Source organism: Sinocyclocheilus grahami, unplaced genomic scaffold, assembly GCF_001515645.1.
Source record: "Sinocyclocheilus grahami isolate Dianchi unplaced genomic scaffold, SAMN03320097.WGS_v1.1 scaffold126.1, whole genome shotgun sequence".
Lineage (NCBI taxonomy): Eukaryota > Metazoa > Chordata > Actinopteri > Cypriniformes > Cyprinidae > Sinocyclocheilus > Sinocyclocheilus grahami.
In genome coordinates, this window is record NW_015505305.1 from 2,918,294 (window position 1) to 2,943,064 (window position 24,771).

General features: G+C 37.2%; 2 protein-coding genes across 3 annotated transcripts in view; one reads left to right on the plus strand and one right to left on the minus strand.

The window, feature by feature from the left end:
* dip2ca (disco-interacting protein 2 homolog Ca) overlaps window positions 1-5,763 on the plus strand; it is a 133,823-nt gene extending 128,060 nt beyond the window's left edge. The window contains exons 34-38 of the mRNA XM_016278939.1: window positions 1,772-1,829; window positions 1,915-1,989; window positions 2,061-2,235; window positions 2,332-2,455; window positions 3,303-5,763. Coding sequence (XP_016134425.1) covers window positions 1,772-1,829; window positions 1,915-1,989; window positions 2,061-2,235; window positions 2,332-2,455; window positions 3,303-3,555 — 685 coding nt within the window. The 3' untranslated portion in view covers window positions 3,556-5,763. The remainder of the gene's footprint in view (window positions 1-1,771; window positions 1,830-1,914; window positions 1,990-2,060; window positions 2,236-2,331; window positions 2,456-3,302) is intronic.
* Window positions 5,764-5,869: 106 nt separating this feature from the next.
* Window positions 5,870-22,232, minus strand: LOC107590252 (zinc finger MYND domain-containing protein 11-like). 2 transcript variants are annotated; one of them, XM_016278935.1, is made up of 17 exons: window positions 22,066-22,232; window positions 17,316-17,447; window positions 17,065-17,224; window positions 15,573-15,605; window positions 14,086-14,247; window positions 13,406-13,483; window positions 13,190-13,282; window positions 13,013-13,100; window positions 12,862-12,917; window positions 12,623-12,700; window positions 12,243-12,361; window positions 11,918-12,161; window positions 11,754-11,822; window positions 11,380-11,673; window positions 11,064-11,249; window positions 6,833-8,212; window positions 5,870-6,454 (listed from the first exon to the last, which is right to left on the minus strand). In XM_016278935.1, the coding sequence occupies exons 2-16, from the start codon at window positions 17,429-17,431 to the stop codon at window positions 8,090-8,092; spliced, it is 1,899 nt and encodes a 632-aa protein (XP_016134421.1). In that variant the 5' UTR covers window positions 17,432-17,447; window positions 22,066-22,232; the 3' UTR covers window positions 5,870-6,454; window positions 6,833-8,089. The 2 variants fall into 2 exon arrangements, with proteins under 2 accessions (XP_016134421.1, XP_016134422.1); XM_016278936.1 differs by lacking the exons at window positions 5,870-6,454; window positions 15,573-15,605 and having other exon boundaries at window positions 6,524-8,212.
* Between the last annotated feature and the right edge of the window lie 2,539 nt (window positions 22,233-24,771).

Genomic DNA, 24,771 nt, shown 5'->3' on the forward strand with positions numbered 1-24,771 from the left:
TCCAAAAATTCTAAAAGAGCTTCACGAAAAAGAGCTCCACGAGCGACGGGCGTCTTTTTAAAGATGGCTTCCCGCTCGTGCGTTTCTGGATGCGGTCGTTTCCTGCCTTCATCTGACGGTCATGATCACTGCCTCTCGTGCTTGGGCTTACAGCACGCTGAAGCAGCGCTCATGGATGAGTCATGTTCTCACTGCGGGAACATGACCATCGCGACATTGCGGTCCAGATACCTCCTCATTAAACGGGGGGGTATCCCCCTTGCCATGCCCCGCTCTAGCTCCTCTGGTTCTCGGAGGGCTACTTCGGTTCATGGTCAGGGAGACCTGAGGGTTACGGTGAGAGCTTCCCCGTCGAGTACGTCTCCGCGGGCCTCTCATTCCTCGAGCATGTCGCACCACCTGGTGCTTCCGGACGAGCGTGCTGGGTCCTCGGACAGGGCGGGGTCTAGCATCTTGTGCGGGGCACAGGCAGAGGACTGTCATTGGCTTGTTTAGTTAACACTCGAAGGTGATTGGGCTCTCGGGCGAGATCCCAATTCGTCAGTCACTGACGTAACGTCTCAGTTCCCTCCTTCAGGGAACGAGGGTTACACAAGTAACCTAGACGTTTTCCATTTAACACTGTTGCTGCTGATATTCAGAGAGTAGAGTGAATTATGTCTGATAAAATGTTGCTATAAATGATATATTTTTTCATATAATAGCAAATTAAATAAATTTCCTTTATATTGTGGTGTTACATAATGTAAAGCTGCCAGACTTAGCATACATTTCTTATTAATGATCTTATCTTTTGGTTTATGTGCATTAAGCAAATAAAGAAAATAATCAAATTATAGGAAGTACCTTTCATTGTAAAGTATTTAATTCACAGAATTTCCCAAAAATTGGAATGACCACATAATTAATGAAGTATAAACAATTTAGTTGTTGAAATTCCAGTAATATATATTTATCTGTTGAATTCATTTATATTTATTATATTTATTTTGTGGAATTAATTCATTTCAGCTTATTTGTTGAATTTCCATCAAATATACTTTGTGATATGTTAAAAATTTCAAACATTGTCAAAAATATTAAGTGTGATATTATAAAGGTAACATGTTTTTACTAAATTAAATAATTGGCTTTTATATTGTCATTGTACTGAAGTAATTAAAATATTATCCTTAGAATATTTACTTCAAGTTGACAACATATCATCTTAAACCCTAACCTTAATTAATGTTGTGTAAAACTTTCAAGTAAAAACTTTTTTTAATTTTTACTTTTCAAAACTGTTTGTCAGTAGAATAAAATATCCAGAAATAGTCATGATTTCTGACCTGTGGTTGTAATATGAAATTCTGTAAATGTGTTACATTATTTAATATCTTAAGTTAATCTGTTAATTAAATAGATATTAGATAAGGCCTTTTTTAAAAATCTTTTAAACATTGTAAAAATGTTTTAATCAATTCTCACAATAATAATAAAATAAAATCTCAAAATAATACAAGTTTTTCAAAAGACAGTAGTAAAAAAAAAAAACTGGCACATGAAAATGTTGTTGTGTGATTGCTGTATATCTGCACATTTGTTTGCACTATATGCATATGCATTTTTCTTTAGTGTTATTTTAGTCTTGCTCACTCAGAAATATAATTTTATTTATTCAGGACTGTCAGAATGTGTTTTTGAAAATGTCATTAGTCGTGTCTACACGTGTTTATGAGCAGATAATTGATCATTTGTCAGGAAAGCAACAGTCTGTTTGTTTTTTCCTCAGAGTGCGGCTGGTCGAGCGAGGCTCCCCACACAGTCTCCCTCTCATGGAGTCTGGAAAGGTACCTGCAGGGCGCTTTACAACTCCATCTGGCTGTGTGTTTTGAAATGATTAAATTACTTAATCTCAATTTCATCCTCTACCAGATTTTACCCGGAGTTCGAATCATCATTGCCAATCCTGAAACGAAGGGTCCGCTGGGAGACTCCCATCTAGGGGAGGTGAGTTGGTATTGCAGGATAAAGATCAAATCGAAATCATCTGTGGCTCATCTGTGGTTTTGTGTCTCTAGATCTGGGTTCACTGTGCCCATAATGGCAGCGGTTACTTCACGGTGTACGGCGATGAGGCTCTGCAGTCTGATCACTTCAACTCACACTTGAGCTTCGGAGACACGCAGACCATATGGGCACGTACCGGCTACCTGGGCTTCCTCCGCAGGACCGAACTCACAGATGCAAGTGGAGGTAATCATGCATCTTTGGTCTTGTTTATTTGGTTTTTAGCTGGTTCTAGTTTAATTTGCAGTTGAAGAATGATACTAACATCCTCTGTGTTTCCAGAGCGGCACGACGCTCTGTATGTAGTGGGTGCTCTGGATGAAGCCATGGAGCTGAGAGGAATGAGGTATCACCCCATCGACATAGAGACCTCTGTGATACGTACCCACAAGAGCATCATGGAATGGTACGACAAATGGAAATGGAATGGTCATTTCCAATCTGAGTATCGTTTTTGTTTCATTTTTTTAGGGATGTGTTGATATTAAAATTTGGCCATTTATTTATTTAAAGATTAACATGTTTATATTATTATGTATAAATGGAATTAAAACACTTAAAACTAAACTGAACAGATTTATACTATTTTATCTAAATAAATTAAAACAAAACATATAAAAATAAGATATATCAAATTGATTATTTGTTTTGATATTAAAATGTATACTAGTTATACTATTTTGTCTAAATGAAAAATAAAACAAAACTAAATTCTAATTAACTGATTTTTCAAATGTGTACTGTTTATACAATTTTGTCTAAATAAATAAAACTTAAGACTAAAGTGAAATTAATTTATGTACTTATTTTGATATTAAAATGTATACTATTTACACCATTATTTCTAAATTAAATGACTCATTTTCATTTTTAAATCTACTTGGCCATCATAATATTACGATTTACAGTATTAAAAATGTATATACATTTATTAGATTGTTAACGATTAAGACATTGAATGTATTATGTTTTTTTTTTTTAATAAAATGTAAAACATAAAACTTAATTTTTGTTCTTATCAGTTGCCACCATCAAGAGCATCACAAGGCATTTTATCAGTGAAATCTCAATCAGCAGTTGTATTTTAAACATCGCTTATTTTCTGATTGGATAAGATATATTTTGTCATCTCAAATCAGCAGTTGTCACTGAAAATAAATTACTTCCTGTAACTTTGTCGCTACTAATCACTGTCAGTGTGAACGGCCCTTTAGAAAAGACGTGTTTTAAATGAACTGATCGGTTTGTTTCAGTGCGGTGTTTCCCTGGACCAACCTGCTGGTGGTGGTCGTGGAGCTGGAAGGTTCAGAACAGGAAGCTTTGGACCTGGTTCCTTTAGTCACCAACACAGTCCTGGAGGAGCACTACCTGATCGTAGGCGTGGTGGTGGTGGTGGACATTGGTGTCATTCCCATCAACTCTCGTGGAGAGAAACAGAGGATGCACCTGCGAGATGGCTTTCTAGCTGATCAGCTGGACCCCATTTATGTGGCATATAACATGTAGCATGAGTGTACGCGTGGATGCTTGCGTGCGTGTGTTTTGCCGACTGCACATGACCGTTTGGGCGATCTTCCGTGAATGGACACTTACTGGTAGAAACTTTGAGAAGTGATAACAAAGCCAAACAGAAAAATGGATTGGCAGAAGGATTCGGTCTCCTGAAGGGAAGAAGAATCGCCTCTGCTTCTGCTTGTATGCGTGTCGCTTTGTTTTCACGTGAGGTGTTGCGACATTTTTCATTTTTATTCCGCCCTACGTGAGCGAAGGCTATTTTTAAGTATCTGCATACCGTGGCGAAATATGCATTTTAAGTTTCCCGATGATTCAGAGTAACTTGTTGAAAGTAGACGTGCTATCAGACACTCTGGACTCTGGACGTTCCATTCATTTTAAAAAAGGTACAAGGCCAACTTGTTACATTTGTACGTACGTTGCAGCCGTCCTTCAATAACTTAGTTTTTCAACCTTTGTAAATGTTCTCAAACAGCAGAAAGCAAAAACGAAAGAAAGAAAACCCGTCCCCTGCTTTTTCGATTCCTCCATGTTTAATATCATTGTACAAAGCTGAAGGTGAACACAAAGTCAGTTGATATCATGTAATTATGTACAGATAATAGTTCTTATTTATTTTGCTCTTTTTAGAATTGGTGCGCGAAGACATTTGGAAATGTTTTCCTCATTAAATAATAATATTGCTGATATAAAACGTATCATCTTGAGTGAGTAGTATCACATCAAGTCTATGTAAAAATATAAATATACATACAAATATATATAAAAAAAGAAATATATATATAAAATAAGATCTACGAATCACCAATGATACATTTCTAATGCAGTACTTCCCACTTGCATGGTGTCTGTTGTAGAGAGAATCAACTGACCGATAGAACGGTTAATAATAGGAACTCATAGGACTTTCAAGACGATGTCAAACATGCGGAACAAATGCTTCGGTTTTTCTAATTTAAACTAAATCGCTACACCCTTTCCGAGAGAAAACGAACCCTAAAAATGTGCCTGGAATTTTGTTTACATTTGCTTTTATGACTCAAATCTGCACCGCAATTTGTTACGTTGTGTTTTTATTTGCTTGGATTGATTTTTTTTAACTTGTTTTGTATCGTTTTTCTATGATTGCATCATTATTTATTGACACAGGCTTTTTACACAAGTGTTTTTGTTTACTGCTCAAACATCACAGATACCATTCGTAAGCGTTCGAATTATAATTTAACGGACTAACACAGATTTTGGTATTTTCATAAAATAACATTTACATTAGTGCCTCACAGTTTACTTTCAACCACGATCAGCTCAAGTGAAATGGACTAAGCTCTTGTTTTTAATCGGCTTATGTGGGGAAATACATGCTAAATAAACGCCGGCATATTGTTGGCACAAGCAATATGGGCAAAGCATGAAACATGACCGACTGGCTATAATAATGCTAACAATAGTGAAGAGAGAAAAAGAAGCGTGCCATTATTCTTCATTGTACCAGCTGCATTTCGAAGGGACGTGTTTTCTGAACTCCTTTTCATAGTGCTGGCAGTCCATTAAATCGCCATGACAAAACTGAGTATTCAGGATTTTATTCTTTTCTTTTCCACATCCTGCCTCAGCGATTGAGAATACGGCAGGTGTCAGACAATAATTGTGGAGATCTACTGCAGTCAGATATCAGCACCCTCTGGCCTCATTGAGGTCGGTCTTTATTTAACGCAACCTTTTATTTTATTTTGGGATCGGTGTCTTTGACGTCAATACCGTGTATGGGAACTGAGTTTACCCTTATTCAGAAAGTAACGATGCAATGTTCTCTTTTTTTGTCTGTTTGTTTGTTTTTTTTAAATGAAGGAAAGAAGTCTTAACCTGTTCGGAAACTTTAGTGTTGTTATTCCCATACAAGCAGAAATGTTTCCCCATTTTGTAAAGAAAAAAATGTGCACATAACTTTCAACCTGTGAAGTTATTTCCCTTTTTTTTTGTTGGAAATCTGGACTTGCGTGAGAGAGTCTGCATGGTGTATGTAAATATTGTTGGTTAGAGAAAAAAAGACAAAAAAAAACTAAATTTATTTTGTATGGTGCAGGTGTGTTTGAAATTCTGTTTTGTACACGATTAAAAGTATTAAATTACACTTTTATAGAAGCCTGCTTTGGCCTACATTCACAAAATATGGTGCAATAAAGTGCTTTGATTGGTAAATTTGTCTTTTTAAATTTGCGATATAAAAAAGACGCAAAACTATCAACGGTTGATATGTTTTATTTATACATAGTACTGTAACATAATGTAATGCAAGAAAGGGGAGAACGTTTACACCACATTTGAATTCGTATGCACATGAAAGACAGGTGTTTGTATAGCAGACTTCTCGCTGGGTGTCAGAAATTCTCAGTAGTCATTACTCTGTCCGCATAAATAAGTTAAAAAATAAATTTAAAAAAAGGGTTACTTGCAATTACAAAGTGGTGTCAAATTACCCTAGAAAACCAAAAAGACATACTGCATCACCGATGACACGCAAGAACGTAGACTAACGTAGAGCCCAAAATAAGGTACACAACCTGGTTTCATGCACACTGAAATGGAACACATTACCGTTATCACAAATATTTTTTTTTCCTTTACAGATTGACTTTATCAAATACATAGTTAATGCGTTCATGAAATGTACATATGCTAACGTGCAAACGCCATCAGTCACGGTTAGCTACAAACAGTTATTTACATGTAGTGCAACAGTGAGGTTGGGAAGGGAGCGAGAGAGAGAAAGAGAAATAGGGCAGGACAGAAACCTGAATGTATCAGACATGATTTAAGACGCATCCAAAACTTCAGAGAAACAGAATATAGGTTCACGCAGATATGAATCTGTGCAAAAACAGAGAAGGACCTCACGTTTCCCTACATCCTTCAGCTGTCCAAAATAAGGTACACAACCTGGTTTCATGCACACTGAAATGGAACACATTACCGTTATATCACAAATATTTTTTTTTCCTTTACAGATTGACTTTATCAAATACATAGTTAATGCGTTCATGAAATGTACATATGCTAACGTGCAAACGCCATCAGTCACGGTTAGCTACAAACAGTTATTTACATGTAGTGCAACAGTGAGGTTGGGAAGGGAGCGAGAGAGAGAAAGAGAAATAGGGCAGGACAGAAACCTGAATGTATCAGACATGATTTAAGACGCATCCAAAACTTCAGAGAAACAGAATATAGGTTCACGCAGATATGAATCTGTGCAAAAACAGAGAAGGACCTCACGTTTCCCTACATCCTTCAGCTGATTGGTTCTCCCGGTCAACAGTCAAAACTCTCTAAAGATAGATCTTTCTGAGAAATCTATTGCAATAAAGGAATAATAATTCACTTAAAAATTCTAATTTTGTCATTCACTCACCCTCATGTCGTTCCAAACCCGTTTGACTGATGTTCTTGCAAAAAAACACAAAAGGAGACGTTTAGCTGAGTGTCCAAGCTGCTCATTTCTGTACAATGAAAGAGGATCAGCATTTCAGAAAGCCATACAGGTTTGAACAATTTGAGGGTATGATGGCAGAATTGTAATTTTTATGTAAACTATCCTTTTAACTTCTCTCTTAGGTCAAAAAGTGCCACGAAAGGTCATTCTTAATGGAAAAAACCCTCTAGCTATAATTTCTGATTGTTTAATTTACACTGATCTCTGTACAATCTTAAAAGTCTGATTAAATTTCGCTATTTAATGGGATCTTGACATGATGAAATCATCAGGGTTTTTTTTTCTGTTTGGGAGCCCTGGTAATAGTTCATATGAACGAATTTGCCCACACTAACAAACCTCTCTAAAGATCCTACTCTGCAAAGATTTAGTACATTTAAGCTACAGAAATGGACCCCAAAATCGGCACATAATTTAGTTTTTCCGTAAAAAAATGTAAAGGCCTATTTAAAAGTGTAACCATGAAATGTGCATATTCATTAAAGGAAGATTGAATCATTCAGACAGACATGACCTGCCATCTTTAAACCCTGTTCCCAAAAAAATGACACATCACAACCACTGATAAAAACCAACCGTCGAGTTTAAAAGCACCAATTTCACTCAATGCAGGAGGCTGACATGATTCGCTTTTATAAAAAAAGTAAAATATCTACATAGCTTCAGATTAAGTTGTGTTTAAAAAGATTACTAGTACTTCACATTTCAGCTAGTCTGTATGCAAGCAAGGCTGATTTCCGTCATACAGCAAATAAAAGGGTAAAAACAAAAAGGAATACGCAATGAGATGCCATTAAAATCCAAACATACAGCCATCTTGACGAGGATCGAGAGATTCCACGCTGGCTGCCCTGTTAGCGTTCACCGCAACTCAGTAAAATGTTCTGGTAAAAGTGTCCTACGAGCTGGGGTTTAAAATGCTGGCTACAAATCAAGAATCCATGGGCAGGGGGAGGGTGGTGAGTGCTAAAATCTATCCAAAAGCGTGGCTCGTGGATGGGTGGAGTCTAGAGGAGGGGCGTGGCCAGCTGCAGCTCATCTCTTCCGGCGGCAGGTACGTTTGTGATCGGCGTGCCAGTGCTCCTGCTGGCATTTGATGGAGCAGTACGACGTGTTCCAGCAGCAGTGGTACATCGCCTCTTCTTCACAGTTGTAACACTGAAAGATAGAATAAAGAGAAGCACACAAGAGTTTTGTCCAGTAAAATATCCTCCTGAATCAACATTCTTATTGGTGCATTTCCTAATGAAAGAACATAATGAAAGGGCTCTTCCCCTTTAAAAAGAAAGAGAAAAAATACAATCTGCTTGTCTGTTGAATGGGACTTTCTCATTCTAGAGAGCATTTGATTGGACAAAAATCTGTGAAGTGCGGAATGAGTCATCAATATCTTTGGTTTGTTTTCCCAGTAGAAAGCCTACATTTTAAGTGTGTTTATCTGCTAAAAGTGAGTTTTTGTCAACGTTTAGGGAGCACACTAGCATAGAGATTAACCTCAAAGCTAACATATGTGGACTAAAAGCTGCAAAACTCTTATTTTGAGAGGTTATGTTTAGAACTGGGGGTGGTTGATATGACCTAAATCTTGTGTCACAAGAGGAGTCATTTCACAATAACAAAACTATATTTATTTTTGCTAGAAATAAGGTTACAATATATGAAATGTAACAATTTGATAGCGCCAAGGTTCTCAAGCAGTTAAATACAACACTTAAAAAAAAAAAAAAAGTCACTATGAGTTAAATAGTGGTGAGTGTTTGATTAACATTTATAACAAACAGAAGCAGGAAGTTCACTTTTTGTGTTCAACTGCTCATGTTCACAGTTTAAACACAATAAGCAGCGAGAGAGGCACGCGTGCACAGAACGCAGTTTCTGTGCGAGTGAATGCAGTTCTTTCTCAGGACATAATGCGTTTTTATCAACTAATTTTAATATCAAGCTCGTCCCGCTCTTCATTTTCTCACTTATCCATGTTTGCTCTAAGGAGTCATCTAACGCGTATTATAAAAAATGTTTTTACATAAAGCGATTCAAACATTATAGCGATAACACGACGATACCACATACTGGACAAAATCATAGTTACCTACAGTGTTGGGGAAAGTTACTTTTAAAGGTAATGCATTACAATATTGCGTTACTCCATAAAAAAGTAACTAATTACGGTACTTAGTTACTTTTTATGGAACGTAATGCGTTGTGTTACTTTCACGTTACTTTTTAAATATGAGCAGGGCTTTGATTGCTTTTAATATAAGAAGTTCTGTTTATAGCAAACGTAAAAGCTCTTTTACACCAAAAAGTGTAATGAATAAACCTCAGGCTGAAGGAAAAGTAAATTCACGTCTGTACAGTAGAACACAGGAGAAGAAGGTTCAACACTCTTCAGCAATAAAAAAAACTAAACAATGAAGCACAATTGTTAGTTTCTCTAAAGTCATTTTTGCTTATTAGTATGGTTGAACGGGATCATCAAAGGTCAGCAGCAAAGACATCGGTTAATAAAATGGGATTAGATACATTTGTGTTATTTAACATATTTAATTATTGCAGGTTTGAGTCATATTCTGAGTTTGCATTTCACTGTTTTAATTCATTTTGATGAATACTAAATCTGTTTTTTTGTGAGTGGGATGAATTAATGCACATTTCACATTTAGTCTAGAACTACAGTAACATCATGTTCACACAGCGCACACAACTCCTCTGCACTTACGATTTCTCCCAGTATGGGGACAGGAGACTTGTCAGTCAATAAATGGGAAAACAAAGAAACTGGCATTACTTTTTTGAAAAAGTAACTCTAATTAAAAGTAACTAATTAATTAAAAAGTAATGCGTTACTTTACTAGTTACTTGAAAAAAGTAATCCGATTACGTAACTCGCGTTACTTGTAATGCGTTACCCCCAACACTGGTTACCTAATCACAAGGTATTGTTTCAGAGCCATACAGAGAGCAACGAAATGACCGGGTGGTGGTAGTTTTCTAAATAATGTGTCATTGTTCAGGTTAACCAACTAAATTCGACTCGGTTCATCTACAGAGGAATAACAACCCCACATCACATTATTGACTCAGACAAAATTGTTCTTCATTTCCTAATTCTGCCCTCAGAGCTGCAACATTTCCCACAAGACAATTCTGGAGCTCAGGTGAGTAATATGCTGGAGAACCATTTCTCATCTCCTAGCAACACGTAGAAGTTATAAATAGATTGTAAATACAACAATATGGTGGGCAAATTGATTTGCCTGGGGGGGGGTTGTTATGACTATAAAACAGTCATAACTTTTTTTTTTTATATACAAATGTTATATCTGATCAGTAACTAGTTAGTGAATGTGCAAAAATGCTAAGTTTTGAATGTTACAGCATTATTACAACATTTACCCCCTTTTTATTCATTCAAATTTTAAATTTTTAAATGTACTTGAATATATCATCACATTAAATTAATAAGAACAAATAATCTGACAGCTCAAAACCAGACCAAATTTTATGAAACCTACATGTTCATTTTGTAACAAAACAACATCTAAATTACTCTGGCATGTTTCAAATAAAATATAAATATGATACATTTTTCATGCTGCAATGGTTCATCAATAGGAGTGCATATGTTGATGTTTATTAACAGTTCATTTCTAAAAACATGTACCAAGATATAGGAAAAGTATTTTGACCTAGTCCTAGATCATAATAAATCATGTGCAAAGTTGATACCTAGGTCAAAGTGGACCTGAACTCAATAAGTGTACTTTAAAAAAAAAAATTTAACAAAAAAAATTTTTTTTTTTTTTTTTTTTTTAAATCATTAAAAATTAAATTATGTGTATTTTCATAGTCTTCATACCTTTTCAAAGTTTGGTTACCATACTACAAACTAAGCATTTTTTACTGTATCTCTTCCATGTCAAAATGGACCTGAATGCAGTATGATTCGACTGTCTGGTGGTTCTAACAGTTTGTATCTACACATAAGATCTTCTGAAAGTTCACTCACCCACTGCTTCTTCTTGGTCTGGGAAATAAGTTGTTTATGCTGAGCTACCATCTTCTTCATCTCCTCCATGAGCTCCTCTTTGCACTTCTCCTTCACCTGTTTGCACTTCCTGTCCATCTCGGCCTGCGTGCTGGACACTGCTTTGTTCACCGCCTGCCTTTTCTCTTCCTCCATCTCTGCTCGCAACTGTAAGGACGACCACATTGCTGAGTTTGCTGCAATTTCCCCCTTTTCCACCAACAGGAAAAGGGGTATCTTTGAATCTGGCCACAAGAGGGAGCCAAATGTCAGTCCAAAATGAAAGAACGGTCCTCACCTTGTCCAGAGCCTCTTTCAGGACGCGTTCGGTTTCGCGCTTGTTCTCCGCTTTCATCATTTCTTTAACGTCACTGAAGATCTTGGTGTATTTGTCGTGGCACATGTTTTGGCAGTTGCCTTCGTTGAGCGTCTGAGTGCCTCGGTGTACCATGCGAGGAGCTGGCGAGGAAGAGGACGAAGGCGAGCCAGACTTTTTGGTCTGGGTGGAGACAGATGTTCGTTCTGGTTGATGTGGAACAGCTGTTGGGATCTCCTGGCTTGAGCTGACAGCCTCCATCTCAGGCTCCGGTTCCTGATATAACAGCAGGAGATGGTAAAGGTGACGTGAACTCTATATCACATCTCATTCAATAAATATGATATATTACAAACCTCAACTTTGGGCTCGGCGACTTGGGAACGGCGGCTCCTTTTAGCTTTGGGCTCTTGGTTGCCTTTCGACTGTCAACAACATAAGAAACCCAGATATTAAATAAAGCAAAGCCAATCTTGCATATTTAAAAATTAAATGTGACTTGTGGCACCAAAATGCTCACCTGCTCATTGGATGTGGAGGAGATGCTCGACTCTGCCTCTTCTTGTTTGTCTTCCTGTCTTTCGTGCCTGTCTGACCTGTCATGCTTCTCTTCCAGCTTCCCCTTCCAGGTACGGCCCTCCCTCAGGAACCGCTGATGGAGCTCCAGCTCATCACACGCCTTCTTCCACCCTGAGCTGCGCTTCACCTGCAGCTGCTGCAAGTTGATCGTGATCTCCTGGATGTTGTCAGAAGGAATCCATGCCCTGCAGCAAAACAGACATGAGTCTGCTAGTTTCACAAGCTAATTTGCCCACATACAGATCCTAATGTAACCTGAGGCTCACCTTTGGTGCTGGTGACCAAAGAACCGAACATCCACCTGATTGCCCTCCCTCTGCATCACCTTGGCTGGCCAATAACCAAAGCCCTTCATCCTGGCCCACACCAGCTCATGAGTCGGACTCTGATCACAGACAAACATCCTTAAAGGGATAGTTCACCCAAAAATGAAAATTGGGCTGTGTTTTACTCACCCCCGAGGCATCCTAGGTGTATATGACAAACTCAGACTGGATTCGTCTGAAAGAAGAGTCATATACACCTAGGATGCCTCTGGGGTGAGTAAAACACAGCCTAATTTTCATTTTTGGGTGAACTAAGCCTTTAAGTACATTCACAAATCACACATAAATCTGCAGGAATGAATGCATGCATCTGTACTTACACATGGGTAACAGAACCAGTTGTCGGGTCGTGCATTCGAGAGATAGAAGCAGTGTCTACACAACATTAACTCGTTCAGCTGGAACAAATAAATAATTGTTAATTCATTGTTCAAAAAGAGCACACAATCTTTTACCCATTAACCTAAGAATGTTGTCAAAAATCTATACAGAAAAGCTTAACTATGTTTGTCGAGTGCCTTAAACAAGTTTAAAATTCCAACTGTTTGCTCAGTCTGACCTCATGGCATGTGTCGTTGTAGAGAAGTCTTGCAATTTCGGTCTGATCGCTGTTGACTGTTGACAGAGAATGTGGAATTGGTCGAGCTGACATTTGAGTGAAGTGCACACATGCTATTTCATAAATCACACTTTTGGTTCATACGGCTCACCTCCGTGCAGAATGGCTGTGTTGTGAACAATAAGCTGAGCGTCAGCCCTGAACTCCTCAAAGCTTTTGTACTTCCCCTCTGAGATGTTCTGTAGGAGAACAGAAGATACATGAGAACATGCTGAGGCTGATGGGACATGATCTTCGAATTGTTTCTACTAGTGTTTGGTCTGTGTACCTCTTGTACGTTATCCACATCCAGAGACGTGTGAATCAGTCTTCTGTATATGGGTTGCTTTGACTCCTTGCCTCTCTTGTGCAGGTCCACAGCCTGAAAGATGATCAGATGGAAGAAATCTGCTTCACATTTCAACAGAAAACGCATGTGGGGGAAAGGCTTGATTTCTACATGATTTAGTGTGGAAAAAGTGAGAAGCGAAACTGTGAAACGCACCCTTTCCTTCATACGTCCAAGAATGAACTTGAGGCATGTTGTCATTTCCTGTTTGTTCAAATTCTTCCTTTTACTGCCCTGTTAGTAAACATCACCACAAGAAACAAATGGTTTAATAACTACATCATAATCTGAGGTAACATACTCTTAAAATGCATTTGGGGGTTTAATGGTCACAAAAAAAAAAAAAAAAAAATCACAAACATGCATTTCACATTTACACTACTGAATTTACACTACTGTTCAATAGTTTTTTTTAAGAAGTCTCTTATGCTCACCAAGGCTGCATTCATTTGATCTAAAATACAGTAAAAACAGCAACATTGTGAAATATTATTACAATGTAAAATAACTGTTTTGTATTTTTATATATTTTAAAATGTAATTTATTCCTGTGATGGCAAAACTGAATTTACAGCAGCCATTACGCCAGTCTTCTTCTTATAGAAATAATTCTATGCTGACATTCTAATTTGACTAATAATCAGAATAAAATTCGCTTAATGACATTTTTTTCATCAAATAAAAATTATCCTAAACTATTAGCCTAAACTATAAGCTGTTGCCAAAACAACATAATTTGGCAAATTAGTGTATCAGCTAAAGTGGCTTTGAACATCTAATTCAGTCAGAATTTTCAATCTGAGCTAGTCGTTTTCTAATGAGCTCTCTATACCCACCCTGCAGATGCCGCACTGCCAGTGGGAGGTTGTGTCCCGTGGCCTCTGGTCTTCAGACACACATCGGAGGTGGTAGACACGGAAACAGCCATCACACTCCAGCACGTCTCCAGGAAGGTGACACTCAAAGCAGTACCAGTCATGACTTTCTGCTTCCCAGTCCTGAAACACACACAGTATAGTAATGCACATCCCCGCCCACCTGGGCCACCACCAAGCCCCCGGAAACAAAACCACCGATCCAGGAACGATTATTATTTTCATGACCTGCAAACAAGTTCTTGACGAAATGGATTTAAGATCAGCCCTCTTACTCTGAAAGGTTTTTCAAATTTGTGACCGGAGCCCTGAGAGACTACTAATATATAGCTTAAGTAAAAGCACCTAAGAGAATACAGAGTACGAGGGCTGCACTTCTATAATTAACAGTTTTTCCAAAGCACCAAGAAAGCAAAAATATAAAACCCGCTCATTAGTTATAATAATGTAATGTAACAAACTAACATTAATCAAAAAATTGTAGGTGTATAATATGTTTGATATTATGAGAGGAACATAAAATTATAAATAAATATAATATATATAACAAATATTTTTGCATTTTGGTTCAATTTACATGACCATTTTTTATGACTCCGATGTTTATACAATTCAAATGAAATTTGGAAATAGTTAAAACCTGGATAAAGCCTGTTTAACAGAGATGAAACCGTTTCAGATACTATGAAAGCAACAGATTTAAAACAAAGAAAATACCACCATGTATTTTCAACCAAATGGCCATTTAAATCAAACCTTAAACATGACTAAATGTTCTTTGAAAGAAATGGTGAGCAATCACATTCTCACATGCCACGATCACATTCAACGTATGTTAAGGCTATCCTCTAAAAATATCACCAATCTACTGCACACACACCTCAATACACACCAACACACACCAGAGACATTCCACCATATTCACTTTTCTGGTTAGAGTACAAAACCTGCAGGCTTTGACCAAAGTTTTACTTCAGAAAATGCTGCTACTGTCTGCAAATAGTTTTTATTCTTACCTTTAAAATGGGTCTAAACCAGTGTAAGAAGTAAACAAGGGTTTGAAGCAAAAATGCTAATACAGTGACACATTCACTTTAAATAACTGATATATTTCTTAATAAGAAATATAATAATTACACGTATTCATAAATATAGGTTTCTAATTATTTAGATCAAGAATTTCTGTTAATGAATTAAATACATTCTGCATATACGGAACATGCCCTTATAAATATAAAAATGCAGAAATCAGCTCTGAATGTGCAAATATTGTCCTTGAATAAGCAAGTTAACTGCTGACACTGGTCTTAGCCCTAGTAAACAGCTTGTTAACTTGGCAAAACACAGGTCTGACTGTGACTGGTTCTTGACATTGACATACAAATCTCGCAAAAAAACTAAATTTGATTTGAAAACATGTAAGAATAATATGTGTGAAGCATACGCACATCTTGGAAAAGAGCTTCAGAAGGCAGAGAGGGCTAAAGGAGAGAGAAATCACTTGTAAAAGTCTTTACTGTCAAAGTTGATCAAATTTAATAAAATTAATTTCTTTCAAACTGACCCCACAGTTTGAATAGTAGTGTATGTAGACAGGGCTGTCATACAAATAAGCAAATATTTGAATATTGAATGAAGACCACACATATAGCTGATGAAACCTGGGATAGATATGTATCTTTCTAGCTGTAAGCCATACCCCAAAAACAAACAGTGCTTCCTTCAAGCATGCTCTCTCACACAGCAGAGGAATGTCTCTATGTGCTGGTGAAGTCACTGAAACATCAGCATCTACCATCACTAGTGCATACGGAGGAAGTTGACAGCTGAAAACTCACCGTTGAGTTTTTTGTTTGTTTGTTTGTTTTTTGGTCCATATAAGCTGAGGAACCAATCAAATGTTTTACTGATGGTCTTCAGTAACACACGGCTGTGCTGAAGCCAGAAGCATATCTACATTTTGAGCTCTTCACTTCATTTGTTTAATGTGTAGTAAAACCAAGCCATGTTTACCTTTAGCATTTTTATCTAGGAGTAGGGCTATTAAAATGACTGAAAAACTAAATTCGAATTTTCCACTTAAATATGATCAAAATTCGAATTATATTCGAATTTAAAAGGCATAATTTCAGTTAGGGGAAAAAAAGCTTTTGGCTTCTCTCTTGAGGCCACAAGAGGGGGCATCGAGCAAAATATTATCCACGTTTCTTCAAAGTGTAATAAAATAACACGACTATCTTTGGAAAAAAAGTGCATAATGTTTAAAATAATGTTTATAAACAATATATACTTAATAAAGTTGCTTAAACAATTAGAAAAAAAACAGCACCATGCATGTATGTATAGTTTAATACCAAGGACCGAAAACCAATCACAAAGAGTAGGCTACTTTCTTCATTTAAAAACATGAGATACAGTGGGATGGGGAAAAACCGCCATAAAGTCTTGAGACATGTTTTTTAAAAGTTGAACTTACATTAATTTTCCATGTCTTTCTAAACGTGCCGCTCTCTTGTGCGAGACGCGAGTGCAACACTGATAGATGCCCCGCTAGAAAATGTGATAAATATGCGTTCTGTGTGAATGGCTTGGTTTCAGTTTCGCCGTAAACAACATCTTCGCCACACTGATGCTCTCGTTTTCCGCAATATATTGTATGAACAACGTAGCAGCGCCGCATCTAGTTGGTTCAACTGGATAGGCTAACAAAAGCATTAAAATGCAATGACACTTACATTGTCGTTGCATTTCGTGAGCCACTGATAAGGCTGCCTGACGGCTGACACAGACCTATAACTGGTCTGCGAATGTGGATTTTTTTTTTTTTTTTAATTCAACGGATATTCGAAATTCACAGTTTTTTTGGACAGCCCTATCTAGTAAGCATGTAGATAAAAGTATGTTATGTTTAAAATAGACATGCTCTGGTTTATGTCTCACCATCTCGTCTCCTGGAAGCCAGTATCCCTCCTGTTCGATCCCGGCCTTGGAGCCTTTGCAGCCCACTGTGAGCGTCTCCACCACCAGACCGTCTTTCACAGCCAGAACTAGATGTCTGGCCGTGTCTTTAGGGTGCATCCCATACACACGACTTAAATATCTGCACCAAAACACGCAAGGCCATCTCTTAGATAGGATTTAAATGTATACATTGATATTATTAGAAAAGAGAGAAGAATTAAAGCATTTACTTTGAGATTCTGTCCATGTTTGCGATTTGTTTCTGATTGCGGATGACTTCGATGGCTGACCAGACATACTGAACCACCTTGGGGTCCGCTTGCCTCTTTTTCACCACCCTCGACATTATGGCCAGTTTCAACCTAGAATAATTAAACCAGAACAAGCTCTTGAACAAACACATACGCTGCTCACAATAAGCAAAGTACAGTCTGAAGCGCTTAGGTCCTTGCATATAAAACAGCAAAATGCAAATATGTGTTTGTTTTGTCAGAGATCACATGTAAACCTAGGGCGGAAATTCTTCTAGGATCTTTATATAAAAAACACTTACCAGGTTAAACATTAAGCTTTCTTATAAAACTCTTAAAGGGATCATATGATGCTATTTTAAAGATCATTATATGTTGACATGCTTTAATGTTAAAAAAACACATTATTTTTCAATTGTAGGTCCTCTATGCCCCACCTATCTCAAACGCGTCGTTTTCAACAAAGCCCCCTCCTTTGACAAGCGCAGTCTGCTCTGATTGGCCAGCTGGCCCAGTGCTGGCCAGCTGACCCAGTGCATTGTGATTGGCTGAACACCACAAACACGCGTCGGAAATGTAACCCCCCTTACCATAATCGTGAGCTTCAGCTTTCAAAGTAAATATCAAGACAGTAAATAATGTTGTTAGTTTTACCATCAGTTCAAGCCCGAAAGGGCAACAGAGTCACGTGACAGACACAGACAGATGCAGTACACAAGTCGCGGTTAAGACAGCTGACGTGCTATGATTTCTGACAGGCAGTTCACTCTCCTGTGATGGGACCCTGTTCCCCTCACACACACACACACGTTACTCTGCGCTGCGCAAAACTCCGCATTTGAACAGTCAATAGCAAATACTTAAACTAATAACAAAACATACTTACAGTCGCTGATTCAGAAGCGCCAGATTGTCATAGCAAAGTCGGAATTTACCCCTTTTTTTTTTTTAGAAATAGCCTTTGTGCACAGCCAGCCTTGTACTCTTCTAGGTTAAAAAAAAAACTTGTCCATAAAATGCATTGAACAAATTCTAAAATCTGGGTTGTGCTGTTCTGTTGTAAATAAATCTTAACCAATGATTCCTAAATGCATCTACTTCCGGAAGACCAAATAAAGTGCTTTTGCTTTCGCACTGAAACACACAGCGTCTCCCTGACATGCTGCAGCAACACTACTGCTGTTCCTGAAACCACGCCTTCTTTCTTTGCGTGCACATTTGGGCGGCATTATGCTAATATTTCCACATAATGACGTAGACATGTGGGGGCGTATTAGAACCAGGCATTTTAGGTAGGCGTGGCTGACTCTTAACTTTTATAAAGAATATCTCTTTGGATTTGAGACTTTAGTCTTTGCAACTTTACAGACTTTCTTTATGCACCAAGAGCTTGTAACGCTCCAAAGAGAAAGGAAAACTTGAAATCGCATCATATGACCCCTTTAATAACAATGGTGTTGATGTCAAAAGATATTGAAGACAACAACAAATTCCTCTCATTATCATTACAGAGGATTTACAGTAAAAATGACATGTAGAAAGCAAAACCATTTCTATAAAAACCCTCAGCAGTATTCACTCTGCAGAGTGCCAGCTAGGCCTGTTGCGATAATTAAATAACCGTCTATTCGCAATTATTTGATCTAACCGCGTTTGTTTCAGACAACCGCGATTATTGTGCTTTTTATATGGCACAAGGGGGAGTCATACACCAAAAGAAACAGAAGAGCACCAGTTTGATTTTCATGCACTGTATAGCCTATATCATCTGAAGCCATTCCAAATCTTAATGTGAGGGACAGAATTATATTTACTTTGTTAAATTTAAGTTTACAGAAATTGATCTTCCTTCTGCTGCAGCTGTCAGTCATTCTCCGCTCAGCATTCAAACAGCACGTCACGTTCAGTTATGACAGTCAGCACGGTAAAACTCTTTCCAAGATGATATATTCCCATTATAATACTTGATGTGTAGATAAAGGTCTGGGGATTCGCATAAAATGATATCTTGCTGGAGTTCATTACTCTCTCATTTCTATTCTCTTTGTTTGTACCGTGTGGAATGCAGTGTGCTGTGACTTATGTTGCTTCAATTTCATAGCTTATATATTTTTATTCAAATGTAGTTTTTCCTCTGTAATGAGGAAGTGAGTATTTAGTGGATTATGGTTAACAAAGGGTTAAAAAAAGAGTGACCATTAGTTCCACAAACACAGTATTGATATTCTGTAGTATAGAAAAAAAAATAGCACTGGTGTTGGATCGGTATTGGCCGATTCTTAGAATTTGGAATACTCTATGTAATCTTACACTGCAAAATAATAACTCAAAAAAGATTAAAAGATAACATAATTATTTACTGAACCTTTAAATTAATCACAATTATATAATAAAAGCCATAAAAAAACACCAGACAATTAATCGTGATAATCGTCATAATCGCCAAAGCGCTAAAACAGACAATTAATCGCAACAACCGTGACTATTTTTAGACAATTATTCGTCAGCCAAATTTCATAACCGTGACAGCCATACTGCCAGCAGTATATTAGAATGTGGCATGAAGAACAGATAAATATGACTGTCACCTTTATTGCTGTTGTGCATACTGTAAGTTACAGCTTCTACATTCAACTGCCAGATGGTTCTTACAGAGGATGAAGAGCTGGAACTCCTTTTGAAGGCTGTGATTTATTGATAAAAGTGCATTTTAATGAGTTTCCAGGAATCCAAGACAAACTCATTAATGAAATTACAAAGTTTTCAAGGTAAAAGACATTAATCTAACCACCTATTTTTACATGATGTAAATAAAGCATTGGTTGATAAAGGTTCTCCTTTCAATAAACATAAATAACTTAATGTGTGGAAAGAACAAGTAAAATGATATATAATGTAACACTATAAAATTACTCACATGGGGAAAAAAAGGAAAACTATTTTAAGTCATTTGCATTTTATAACAAATTTAAAAGTGTACTCGTTTTTTTTTTTTACACTGTGTGGCTGTTTTTGTTGTGGTCATACTGACTCCTATAGGTCTGGATGCATGAAGTTTCAATACTAAATACTGTTGGTTTACAACACTTACACTTTTAAAGCACCTTGGCTGGAAGTGATATGCAGGAAAACATTGTTATTATAATTATTGGCAACTTGGTCAATTGCATGGCTGTTCACGTGACGTCAACATGGCAGCACAAATTAAGTGGCGACCCACTCCATGTAGAATAAATCAGCTTTTGTGGAAGCCTTGATATTAGGGATTTAACGATTAACTGCGAGCCGGTTGAAAATCTATTCAAATACGTGACGATTCAAATCGGTTGAGATGCTAAACAAATCGCGATTCATCTAGGTGTAGGAGTTTATATGAATGCATGTCTGAGGGGAACTTACTGTCTTTAGAAAAGTTTAGATGGTATTTTTTCTTTTCATCTTGCCTCTGTATAATACATATTAAAGTTCATAAGTGCAGCGCTGCTTTGTTCACAGCGGAAACCAAGGAAACGCTTTAAGCGCCACCTAATGGCAGAGAGTGAATCTGCGTCTCATTCAGCTCGTCTGCTGTTTCGGTTTCATGCTGATTTTTTATGTATAGTTTCACAAAACTGAAGTCAAACCATTCTGTTTTTGCTTCAAATTAAAAAATTATACAATCTAATTTAGATTAAAAACTGCTCATGTTGCATGTATGCAGCATCTTTGTTTGGATCATGATTAAAATGCAGTGGTTGCCTCTAATTTTAAATGGAAAGAGCAGAGACAAAGCCTTATTTTGTTTATATGAAGATATTTCTTTTTTGTGTGTTATTTATTTGATTTGGGGCTTGTTTTAAAATTTCAATGTAGTTTTGTTATTTACATTTATATTATATTAAAATTTGGTCATTTAGCAGACGCTTTTATCCAAAAAAAAAATTTTAATAAATCGTCAATCGAATCTTGAGTTAAGTGAATCGTTACATCCCTACTTGATATATCTAGAATATTCACCACATGTGTATTTACATCCTTTTAATGCTATTAGTTTACTTATGAGTCCACATTTGTAGTTAACATAATAATTCACTGAGCACGGTTTTGATGTGACCAGCGAGACCTGTTCGCTGTATTGCGCAATACATACGCAGAGCGGCCCCTGGATCGAATGTTACTACGTTACAAGTTTTCGTGACAATCGTAACTTTTGTTCACACTGTTACGGTCTACAAAATGTTGCCAGTGATTTTTAAAACCCCCGCAGAAGACTACAGAACCACAACAGCTCGAGTGATCCACAACCCGAGTGCTGGAATGCACGGCGTAAAAGCGCTAAGAACCCGATTATATTAACGAAGATTATATTAAAAGCCACGATGACTTTGACAGCTGTCTGTCTCATCAGTGATCAATAAAACCCAGCGCAGGTCCCGCATTTCGGTCACAGTGCCTGAAAGAAACGACAAACGGGTGTCTAAGAGTCGCAAAAGTATAAACATGAGGACATCGTAAACGCGCTACATATAATCAAACCGCAAATAATCGCGATCAATAACACAATCAAATTGCAAATGGAGGGAAAAATCTTCATCGGTGCCTAGACATTCTTGTTGGTTGGTGAGCTACATGGACGCCATGTTGATATCCCTCCCTCGCTTCTAGACAAAACCAACCAGTTGGGAGTGGATTTTTTGTTCCTCTTTACTGCGAATGTCATGAAATCGACCCGGTTTATGCGCTTACTTACCGCTGTCCGACAGCTGATCTAACGCCTCGCCGTTCAGTCTCACTTTAGGATGTAACGCAGCGCTGGTTACATTTGTGTTTCCGGAGTTAAATGTCAGAATTGTGGTTGGTTGGAGGAGCCCGGACACACTTGAGAGCTCGGAGGGGGTAAACACACACTCACACACATACAGTCACAGGCTGTGGGAGAACTCTAGTGGCAGAACGATGCAGTTGCGCGCTTTACTTTGCACGTCTCACCTTGAAGCTCTTTTTGTTTTCTCTCAAGCCTTACTGTATGGAGCTTACTGTATGGAGGACGAAACCTGCAAAAACAATAAATAAATAAATATGCAAATAAATAGATGTCTGTATAAATACACAGATTCTTGTTTAAATACATATAGAAATAATTAAGCATGTGATTAAAGTAAGCAAATAAATCAAATAAATTAGTGGACAAATGGAAAATGTTTAAGGAAATGCTAAACTCACCCTATTTATTTTCCTTTGATCACTCATTTATTTCTGAATGTAGTTCCACATTTATTTTTCCTCTGCGCAACATGCTAATGAGAGGGTTTCAATCATGGACTTGGTCGGGGTCATGTGTAAGCGGGGAGCGTGGCATGGGGAAAACAATCCTTTCCCGCTGACAGGAAATGCATGATGTTAATCCAGTATAGCCTAGTAAAGTCACTTTTTCCGTTTAACAGAGCAAGATACATAAAAAAAACTGAGCTGTATTGTCCGTACAGTATCTGTGACTTTACAAACGACCCAAAGAAATGGCCAGTGTCGTTTCCTGACGTCATTTTTTGTAACCCGATTGAGTCTCCAGCTAGAGACAACTGTAATATCAGTATCCCATGGTCATCGTGAGATGACTGGTATGAAGTGGTTTAATCGAGGAACAGACCGTTTTTCCCATTAGTTATCAGAACAGAAAGTACAGGCGACAGAAGTATGTTTATTAAGCAAATAACGGTTCAGTATTGCAATTAAGAGCTATGTAAGCATTAATATTTTACATTGGCCACTTCAAATCTTTTATGATTTAGCTCTCTCGCGATTATAACTACAAAACGAACCCTATGAAAAAGTGTAAGATAATAATCAGTCACCTTGACTGATGAAGATAATAATACGCATGCGCAGGCAAACGCTCAAGCGCGTCACACACGATCCGCCAAAAAAACTGAGCTGTATTGTCCGTACAGTATCTGTGACTTTACAAACGACCCAAAGAAATGGCCAGTGTCGTTTCCTGACGTCATTTTTTGTAACCCGATTGAGTCTCCAGCTAGAGACAACTGTAATATCAGTATCCCATGGTCATCGTGAGATGACTGGTATGAAGTGGTTTAATCGAGGAACAGACCGTTTTTCCCATTAGTTATCAGAACAGAAAGTACAGGCGACAGAAGTATGTTTATTAAGCAAATAACGGTTCAGTATTGCAATTAAGAGCTATGTAAGCATTAATATTTTACATTGGCCACTTCAAATCTTTTATGATTTAGCTCTCTCGCGATTATAACTACAAAACGAACCCTATGAAAAAGTGTAAGATAATAATCAGTCACCTTGACTGATGAAGATAATAATACGCATGCGCAGGCAAACGCTCAAGCGCGTCACACACGATCCGCCTACTCTTGCATAATTGACACCCTCTCATTAGCATGTTGCGCAGAGGGAAAAAAAATGTGGAAGTACATTCAAAAATAAATGAGTGATCAAAGGAAAACATTTAGGATGAGTTTAGCATTTCCTTAAACATTTTTCCATTTGCCCACCAATTTATTTTATTTATTTGCCTACTTTCATCACATGTTTAATTATTTATTTATGTATTTAAACAAGAATACGTGTATTTATGCACACATTTATTTATTTATTTGTGTATTTATTTATTGATTGTTTTTGCACGTTTCGTCCTCCATATTTGCAGGGACAGGTGATCAAATATTATATGAGCGGTTTTCAATTCAGTTAATTGGTTTGCAACCCTATTACTAAAATTTGAAATATGTCTGGGTTAGTATCATAACTAAAACTAAAAACATTAAAAACTTAAACGTATTTTGTTTGAGCTTTTTATTTGTCATTTTCGTTAAAGTAGGCTACTGAAATAAATAGAACTAAATCAACTAAAACTAATAAATGCAAATGAATAAAAACTATACAGACTTAAAAGCCGATTACCGACGTACATTTTCACAGATAATTATTCCTCATAATCACGCAGCCTGTTTGGATATATAAATGCTATTAAAGTGTGAGCATTAACCTGCGCTAGTCTACAGATTTATTCGTCAATTTCAAAATAATTGAGATGGCCAATCAAATCAAAGTAGGGTTTAGCAAAAGGCAAATCATTTAATATTAGTCAACTGTTTTATGGCAGAAATGTTAAATGACCGACAGCTGTATCCAATAATGCAAACTATTCTACTTCCCCCCCCTCAAATATGCAAATATGACCATTTTGAAATAGAGAGATGAACGTTTCTTTATTTATTGATTATTGAAAAACGATCATGATCAAAATAGTTTTCACAGTGAAGTGTATGTGTAGCCTATTCATACATGTGCCTTAATAGATGTATTTCCTTACTCTCTTATATATGAAATGTTGTATGAGTTGTTATGGGCAATAATAAGTAATGCTACTAAAAACATCTCTATAATTGCATTGTTTTTACAGGTCCCAAAAACATATGAT

What these genes read in the sequence shown, in the direction of transcription:
- LOC107590252 (XM_016278935.1), bottom strand. Translation starts at nt 17,431, where the DNA reads ATGTCGAGGGTGGTGAAAAAGAGGCAAGCGGACCCCAAGGTGGTTCAG. An exon ending in TTGGACGTATGAAGGAAAGG is followed by an intron (nt 13,283 to 13,405) that starts GTGCGTTTCACA and finishes ATCATCTTTCAG; the next exon opens with GCTGTGGACCTGCACAAGAG. An exon ending in ACTGGTTCTGTTACCCATGT is followed by an intron (nt 12,362 to 12,622) that starts GTAAGTACAGAT and finishes GTCTGTGATCAG; the next exon opens with AGTCCGACTCATGAGCTGGT.